The 9,800-nt window shown below is 35.6% G+C and overlaps 1 protein-coding gene across 1 annotated transcript in view; it reads right to left on the bottom strand.

Annotated features, from left to right (window-relative positions):
* The window catches only part of CCDC30 (coiled-coil domain containing 30), a 112,847-nt gene extending 105,150 nt beyond the window's left edge, over positions 1–7,697 (bottom strand). The window contains exons 1-3 of the mRNA XM_019643692.1: positions 7,612–7,697; positions 6,113–6,266; positions 525–596 (exon numbers count right to left, since the gene is read on the bottom strand). Coding sequence (XP_019499237.1) covers positions 525–596; positions 6,113–6,182 — 142 coding nt within the window. The 5' untranslated portion in view covers positions 6,183–6,266; positions 7,612–7,697. The remainder of the gene's footprint in view (positions 1–524; positions 597–6,112; positions 6,267–7,611) is intronic.
* Between the last annotated feature and the right edge of the window lie 2,103 nt (positions 7,698–9,800).

Below are 9,800 nucleotides of genomic sequence, written 5' to 3'. Positions count from 1 at the left end.
TAGCATTTTTATATAGTCAAGCTAGGTCAGATTAACAATTTACCACTAATTACAAGTTTATTGGCTTCTCAGTGAACTGATATGTGTGAGGTGTTGCTAAATGCACTATAGGGTGTGTTGATTCAGTTGTCCTAGTAAAATATGTGTGTTGTGTGTGTTGACCACAGGTTTTGGAGTCAAATATAGGAGTTCAAATACTGGCTCTAATACTTACTGTAGCTATTGGCTAATTCACTTAACCTTGCCATGACTCAGTTTCTTTATCTCTGAAATTGGAATAACAACACTCAATACTTGGAATTGTGATTAGAGAGAACGCAGGTAAAGTATCTGGCAAAGAACCTGTTACTTAGTAAGCCACAAGTGGTAATAGTAATAGTAATAGTAGTTAAAATAGTAATAAAGCAGTAATAGTACTATTATTATTATAATTATTAAATAATATTACTTAAAAACATCATTTAATGTTATATTATTGTTTAATGTATTATTATTAAGTATTACATCTGCTAACATTGACTCACCATTTTCTTTCAGCTTTGTCAAATTTTCTTTCAATTCTTCAATTTCTAGTTGAGCCTTCTCAAGTGCAGAATCTAAAAGAAAAAGAAACAAAAGATTTGAGTAAAGAACAAATGATTAGTGTAATAATCAAATTTCAAATTACTTTTCTTTTTTGGAAAAGCTTTCTGATGGCTGTCCTTTGAGTTTCTATGTAAATGTCACCTCCTCCAGGAAGCCTTTCCAGACTTCTCTCTCATTGTTTCTACTGTACCCTACATTTATCCCTATCTCTGATTATCTGACTTCATAATCCGTCTTGTCATCTTTCCCTGTTTCCCTAACCAGATTCTATGCTGGAAGGTATGCACCACTATAAACAACAGAAACAGTTAAAAGCTTTTAAGCATAAGCATGGTACTACTAGTTTAGTAAAAAGAAATTGCACCCAGAAATACTTAAAATTAATTCCTGCAATTAATAATATTTAGGGCCGGCCCAGTAGCGCATTGGTTAAGAGCTGTCTTGGGATGCCAGCTCTGAGCAGCAGGGCCCCAGTTCGGATCCCACATAAGGGCCAGTAACACTGCCCTCTACAGCTAAGATGGTGAACAACAGCTAGACCTGGAGCTGGGCTACCGTGAGTTGCTGGCGACAGCATATGCTGCAGCCCCTGCTGCAGTGGGCTGCCGTGAGCTACTATGAGTGGCCGGCAGCCAGCATGAGTGGCTGGCAGCTGGTGTGAGCTGCCAAGGCCGTGAGCGGCCATTCAGAGGCCGGCGACAGATCCGCCTCATCCAGGAAGAGCGCAATGATCACAATACCAACATGGGCTAGTGAAGCGACGTCCTCCACAACTAGACTGAAGAACAAAAAGGACAGCAACTTGTCTGTTCCCCTTCCCTGACTCCCCAGCACTGTTCCCCTCCCACATTTCCTCAATTAAAATCTTAAAAAATAATAATAATAATATTGAAATTTTTGTCAATAGTTGCTAGAAATATCAAGCTAGCAAAATTTCAGGAACTAGCTTTTGGTACTATTCAAGAATTGTATGAGGATGTTAGAATGGTATGGGGAAGAAGGTGGGGCATTGGAGGTGATTAAATTTGGGTTTTCTAATCCAGGTTTTATCACTTTGCTTCCTGTGGTCTATTCACCACCAGTGATAAGGCTGGTGGGCCTCTTATGTCGGGATGAGAAATCTCCCAGGTGCAGGAGACAAACACGAATCTTGTAAGAGATCATTCCTAATTACACAGCAAAGGTGCATGGGGCAAAGTCCAGAGGAAATCAGGCACAAGCTTCCAAGAGTCTTCTCCCTGTGATGTCACACAGGATGTGCTTAACGTCTCCAGCAACCAATCGACAATATGTGTGAAATGTTGTCTACCAGGGAAGTTCATTATAGACTCAGTGCCCAAGGTTTTTATTGGGGGCTGGTCACATATACACCGTCTTCTGCCCAGGACATAACCAAAATTCCAGGCTCTCAGATGGAAAGTAGGTTTTCAGCATAAACCACATTGTTTGTACTAAGAGCTTTGGCACAGTGAGCCACTATCATAATTTAGGATGTGGTGTCAACCGTCCCAAAATCCAAGTTCCCAGATGCTAAATAAGGGCTAATCTTGTAAGCAGGACTTTCTAAGGATAGCAATATCAAGTCTTCCATGTTAATTATTTGCTCCACAGATGGATATACCACATTTTGTTTAACCATTCACCGATTGGTTAAACATTTGAATCGTTTCTGCCTTTTGGCTATTGTAAATAATAGTGCTCTGAACATTCACATACAAGTCTTTGGGGGGACATCTGTTTTCATTTCTCCTGGGTAGATACTTAGAAGTGGAACTGCTGGGTCACGTGATAATTTTAAATTTAATATCTTTGTGAAATTGCTTTCCAAAGTGTCTTCACCATTTTCCATTCCCACCAGCTACTCATGAGGGTTCCAATTTTCCACTTCCTTGTCAATACTTGTCATTGTCTTTTTATTATAGCCATTGTAGTGGGTATGAAGTAGAATCTCATTGTATAATATTGGGTTGTCGGAAAAGTCATGACGTATTTTTTCTATGTTTTTCGTTGCAAAAATGTGTTATGACTTTTCCGACAACCCAATAGTTTTAATTTGCACTCCCCTAATGACTAATGATGTTGAGCATCTTTTCATGTGCCTGTTGGCTATTCATATATCTTCTCCAAAGAAATGTCTACTCACATATTTTGTTCATTTTTAAATTGGGCCATCTTCTTACAATAATATAAAAGAATATATAAGCATTCTTTACATATTCTGGATATAAATTCCATATCAAACATATGATTTGCAAATATTTTCTCCTAGTCTGTGCTTGTCTTTTCACTTTCTTGATGGTATCTTTAGAAATACAAAAGTTTTAAATTTTGATTAAGTCCAATTTATTAGTTTTTCTCTAATCCCTTTTGCTTTTGGTGTTGTATCTAACATATCATTGCCTACCCCAAGATCATGAAGATTTACTCTTGTTATCTTTTAAGAGTTTTATAGTTTTAACCCTTACATTTAGCTCTGTGGTCCATTTTGAGTTAATTTTTATGTAGGTGTGAGGTAGGGGGCTGTATTATTTTGAAGCAAATCCTACATATCATTCATCTATAAATATTTCACTATATATCTTTAAAAGATACCAACTCTTTTAAAAAAAACTCAGCATCATTATGTATGATTAAGGCAATTTAACAATAAGTATACAATAAGTATTCAAACTTCCAATTGTTTCATAAATGTTAAAAATTTGTTTAAATCAAAATCCAGTAAAGGCCACACATTATATTTGATTAATAAATCCTTAAAATCTGTTAACATTCATATTCTTCTTGCAATTTATTTATTGAAGACGACTCTAAATATTTAACATGAATTTTTTTTTTATTCTTGAAAAAGTTTTATATTTTTCAAAATTTTTCATTCCCATCCAAATTTTTGGATGTGATACAGAGAAAACCAGAGAATAAACTAAAATAAAGCCTGTCATTTAAAAGAGTCAGTTGGTGTAAAGAAATAGGCTAACACTTGGGAAACAGTGTCATGAAAACATATACCTAGAAAAAAAATTATGGCTATAAATTGATGACTCACAAAGTCACACATAGGGCACGCATTGATATCACATATAATTTAAATGGACTTGCTCATTCAGCTTTCTAACAGGCCCCCGGTTTACTCAGTGTGGAGATTTCAGTTAATAGCTTAGGATCTGTACTAGACCAACCAGCTCCTGACAGAACAGGGGGCCATGTGATCGTGTTCTGCTGTGTCCACATGTAACTGAGGAATGGGTGTCCTGCTTTTCCTTGCTCCTTCTGCATTGCAAGCAGGTAAGGCTGCTTCCCATCATAGTCACATAGACAAATTTCTGTTTAAAAACTGGGTTTATTGAGGGCCAGCCGAGTGGCACCTTGGTTAAGAGCTGGCTTGGAACACCAGAGGGCCCCGATTCAGATCCCACGTATGAGGGCCAGTGACACTGCCCTCCACAGCTAAGATGCTGAACAACAGCTCAACCTGGAGCTGGGCTGCCTGAGTTGCCGGTGATGGCATAGGCTGCAGCCCCGCTGCAGTGGGTTGCCATGGGCTACCATGTGTAGCCAGCAGCCAGCTTGAGCGGCTGTCCAGAAGCCGGCGACTGATCTGCCTCGCCCGGGAAGAGCGCGATGATGGTGCCAACTTGGGCCAGTGAAGCAACGTCCTCCACAACTAGACTGAAGAACAAAAGGACAGCAACTTGTCTGTTCCCCTTCCCCAAATTCCCCAATAAAAATCTTAAAAAAAAATTGGGTTTATTGAGATATAATTTGCATACAGTAAAATTCACCCTTCTAAGTACATAGTTTGATGAATATTGACAAATATATACAATTGTGTACCTACCAACTCAATTAGGATATAGGACAATTTCATTTTCTGAAAAGTTTGTGTTCACTGTTTAAAATGTATTCTTAACAAACTCTCAAGCCTTGTGATATTTTTTGTTTTTAATCTCACAATCAATTTGGAAGAATCATTATTATCTTATACATATAACATTTTTTAGATGTCAATCTTAAAGTAACCTATATTCTGCATTTGAAAAGAATCAGTCTAATTTCTTTAATCATTTCAAATTATAAGTATAGAAAGGGGATAATTAAAAATTGTTAAACTTTATGCTAAAATAAATTATAGATAAAGCAAAGATTGAAATACAAACAATGAAACCATAAAAGTACTAAAACCAACCAACCCACTAGGGGTGAATATTTTGAATAACATAGTAATGTAGAAAACCCAGAAGCCATAAAGAATAACCCTGTCAAACCTGACTTGATAAATATTAGCATTTCTATATGGCAAAAAACTCCAATATCACATTTATAGCCAACAAACGGCTCATATCCAGAATATATAAAGAACTCCTGTAAATTAATGAAACATAAACATACAAACCAATAAAAAACTATACTGAGACCTGAGCAGGGACTTCACAAAATAGTATCTCCAAAGGAGCAACAACAACAAACATATATTGTAAAAGGGTTTTCAACTTCATTAGTTATCAGGGAAATGCAAATAAAAGCCACAGTTAAATTCCACTACACATTCATCAGAAAAGGTCGTTAGTAAGACTGAAAATATCAAGTATTGACAAAGAATGTGGGGCAACCAAAATCTCACATGCAACTGAGAGTTTAAATTAATACAACGATTTGGAAGACAGTATGGCAGTGACCTACCAAAGTAGAACATAGCCAGAACCCTTAGAGTAGAATCCAATAATTCTACTCTTAGGTCTATCACATTCAGAAATGTGTAGATAAGTACAAGAATATCTATAGCAGCACTACTCATAATAGACCACAACTGGAAGCAACATAAATGTCTATCAACAGTATAAAGGATAAATAAAATAAATCATAGTATGTTTAATCAATGGAATGCTCTACAAACAGCAAAACTGAACAAATTGCTGCTACAGGCAGCAGCATGAATGAATCTCATGAACATAAGGTTGAACAAGAGAAACACACTAGGGGTGACCGGTTAGCTCAGTTGGTTAGAGTGTGGTGCTGATAACACCAAGGTTGCCGGTTCGATCCCCACATGGGCCACTGTGAGCTGCACCCTCCCTAAAAGAGTCAACTATGCCATTGTAGCATGAAAGCAATGTGTAACCAATGACCATGGCTGTTCCCCCCACCCCCCCCAAAAAAAGAAAAGAAACACACTAAAGAATACGTACTGCCTGTAGTCAAAATTCAGAAACAGTGTTGAAAGTCAGGATAGTGGTCACTTCTGGGGAGGAGAGAGGGTGTAGACATAGGAGAAGGAACGAAGGGGACTTCTGGGGTGCTGGAAATGTCTTGCTTAGTGGCGCACACTTAGGAGTTGTGCACTTTAGGGTGGGTATGTTACGCTTATGCTTCAACAAAAATTTCTGGACACTGAAGAAAATGAGGCTGTTTATCAGACTTTTATGTGTTTATCTTGAAAGATTATTTTCTCAATGTACTCATGTTGCACCCTGAGAAAAGATCATTACACTTAAAACATGGTCAGAAATGTTCCTCTGTAACCACCGCTTACCTAATTGACTCTGTTCTTTTTCCTTCCCTTGCAGTTCATCCACGAGTCTTTGGATCTCTTCATGGGCCATCCCTAATGTCTTCGGTGTTTGTTCTGCATCTCTCTCTAGGCAGTTTTGTGATGTTTTATTTTGTTCCAGATCTTCATGATAGGACTGAAATAAAATTGTTGTTAGTAATAAAACAAAAAGTAAATGTACTCTTATGACATTGCACTATTTCCTATAAGTGTTTGAAAGCCAATAAAGAAAGCTAGCAAACAGAATACATATTTCATTTATATGCATTTATTTTATTAGGTTGAACCATATAAAATTGGTGATATTTGATTATTTTTTACCTATAAACACGCAATTTCATATGGTTCAACTTAACATATCTAAAAGATTATGGTTACATGATTATTAAAAAGTAGAAAATTTAATCATAAAAATGAGTATCATCTGGAAAAACAGAAAGAAAATATTCCTCATTTATATGGAATATTAACTACAGTTTATAAAATGCTTTCACATGAAGTATTTCATTTAATTTCAAGGTATAAACACACTTAACAAGGTTCAAATCATGTTTAGAGCTCCTTCTCTGCAATTATTTTCAAAGCATTTTAAAAGCCAAGAAAGAAATTCAGTCTCAATTATATTTTGCTTTGATCTCCAAAATATATATTAATTTTATATAAATATATACAATATACAAATTTTTCTAAAAGATAAAAAAACAAGCAAATTACCATCTATATAACAAAACCACTTTAGAATATTGGTATATTTCCTTGCAGTATTTTTTATTCACATACATTTTTTACATAGTCATAATCACAATCTATATACAAGTACCTGTCCTTTTTCACTTAACATTATATGAGAAACATATACTGTACATTGCTGTACAGATTTTGTAATGATAACTTTTAAAGGCTGTATAATGTCCCAGAATGGGCAAAATATAATTTATATAACCATTTAAATATTTGGTGGCTTCCAATTTTTGCTATTGAAAATAATACTATGATATAGTTTCACCCATATATATATTTTTTCCTTATCTTGGGTTACTTCCTATGGTTAAATTCCCAGTATACATTTTGTTCACAGGATTTAGCTCTTAATAACATTTCCCCAGATCAAAAAATTAAATTCCATGAGAATTGATTATATTTAAAATAATATGCGTTACATTTTAAAGGACTCCTCCAAAGAGGAGCTCCAAACATATCTGGAAAGAAGTATGTACAGTCCCAAGGTGATTTTTCAAAGGATGTAATACACATTGATTAAATTTTGATACATTCAATAAAAATCAGCTATTGCACTAAATGGGTATTTGATTTTTCTTCTTCCCCAATTTTTGTGATGTGTTTATAATATTTTTATGTACAATTTGATAATTTTTATAATGTGAATCTATACATTTTAATGTATTCAAATAAATTACTTCCAAGCTAACTTGCAATTAGCTACTATTATTAAGTAAAAGATTATAATTTTTTTTTTTTACCTCACTCAGATTTGTGTTAGACTGCTGGACAGGTTCCTGATGTTTCTGATATTCTCTTTGCAGAGGCTGGTGGATTTGTTTAAATTTCTCCTAAATGAATATTAAGAGACAAATGAAACTTACATCAGTCAGTCTTTGTGAATAAAAATGTCATTTAAATAGAAAAAAAATAACCACCTAGAAAAAGGGAGGACAGTACAATCCATTTTTGCGGCTAGACCATGCATTCTCAACGAGACAAGATCACACCCAAGGGAGCAAAAACTCATTTTAGGGGGGGCTAAAAAAAATCTTACTCTTTTTATTTTCAAAGCACAGATATGCCTACAATAGATAGAAATAAATTATATCTGTGGTGTTAAAATTTCATGGGAGAGTGATTAGGAAAAATTATCTAAAATGTCTTGTTAGGGGGCAATAATGAAAAAAGGTTGGCTAACACTGGCTATACAAACCTTGATATTAAAATCTGACAAAGATAATACAAAAAGACAAATCACAGGACAATCTGACTCACAAACATGGATGTAAAAACCTTAAACAAAATTTTATCAAATTTAATTTAGTAATATTTAGAAAGGATAACCATAAACAAGTAGGAATATCCCAGGAATGCAAGATTGGTGTAACTGAAAAATTAATCAATGAAATTCTCACATCAACAGACTCAAGTTCTAAATTACCTCATCATCTCAATGACTATAGAAGAAACATTTTATAAAACTCAACAATGGGGCTGGCCAAGTGGTGCGTTGGTTAAGAGTTGGCTTGGGATGCTAGCTCTGGATCCCACGTGAGGGTCAGTGATGCTGCGCACAAACCGCAATTACTTTTGCACCAACCTAATAGAAATGTCTGCTAGTCTTGTGGAACACTCGCAAACCAAGTTACTCGCAATCCAAGGTTTTACTGTAATTTATACTTTAAATAAATGGAAATTCTCTGAAAGGATAAATAAAAAATTGTTGACAGTGGTAGCTTAAGAGTATGGAACTGAGGATTTGGGGTGAGAAGATAACTCACTTTTCATTCAATTTTTTTTTTTTTAGCTGAGCCATCCTGCCACCTGTTGGCAGCTTAGCAGCAGCTCAGCTCGGGCTGGACTCGAACCGCTGTTGCTCAGAGCTCAAACCCTTGAGCGAGCTCTTAACCAACTGAGCCACTCGGCCGGCCCCTTCCATTCAATTTTATATTGCTTGAATCTTTTTTTTTACTATACGCTTGTTTTGTTAGAAAACCAAAAAATAAAATATTAAGTAAAATATAATTAGTATATATATATATATATATCCGGGCTTGCATAATTCCTTGGGCTTCCAAGTTATCATATATGGCCCCATTTTGGTTGGAATGACTTTCTCATCTACTTTGTACACAGGTCAATTTCACATTAGCCTACGCAAAATGTAAATAGGAAGGCAATGAAATTTTTACAAGTTACATTTCGTAACAACATTTTATAATAACAAAAAACCTTTATAGTATGTTTTAGTTCTTTCTGTTGTTAGTGGGAAAATTATGACCTAACAGTGATGGGTAGATAGCCTTCGAGTCATCCAAGACTTCACCCCCACCATGTTCAATTTGTTTTATAGATTCCATCTCCTTAATAACTCTTTAGTTCATCTTCCCTTCTCTATTTACACTTGAGCCTTGTTTTTGGTTCTCATTCTTTAATCAGTTATTATATAACTTCCCCTGAAATCCCTGCTTCTAATCTGGTCCCTATCCAATCCATCCCTCTCCACTGTAGCCACAGTAATTTTTCTAACACACAAATCAGATCATGTTACTCTGCTCTTAAAATCATTTAGTGACTCTTCACACCTTCTATAGCAATCACTTGGACATTCAAAATATTTGTATTCCTCTAGTATGGTCCAGGACCATTGCTGGGTGTTGAGTCTAAACTCTTTAGCTTAGCATGTGAGTCTCACCATGATATGGTTCCGGAAATATCTCCAGCCACTTTTCTCAGCATTCACTCACATGGACCAATATGATTTATACACTGTTTCTTCTGCTAGGAAGGCCTTTCCCAACGTCTTCATCTAAATAACACCTACTCAGTTCGCAAAATACTACTCAAAATCACCTCCTCTGGAAGCCTTTTCTACCCATTCTGTCTGATTCAGCCCCTCCCTGGAGTTTCCTAGCTTCTATGCCTTCCTTTATGATAGAACCATCCA

The sequence above is a fragment of the Hipposideros armiger genome, unplaced genomic scaffold (assembly GCF_001890085.2).
Source record: "Hipposideros armiger isolate ML-2016 unplaced genomic scaffold, ASM189008v1 scaffold_82, whole genome shotgun sequence".
NCBI classification, from domain to species: domain Eukaryota; kingdom Metazoa; phylum Chordata; class Mammalia; order Chiroptera; family Hipposideridae; genus Hipposideros; species Hipposideros armiger.
Note: the sequence above shows the minus strand (reverse complement) of the source record. Positions and strands in the feature narration are given on the sequence as shown.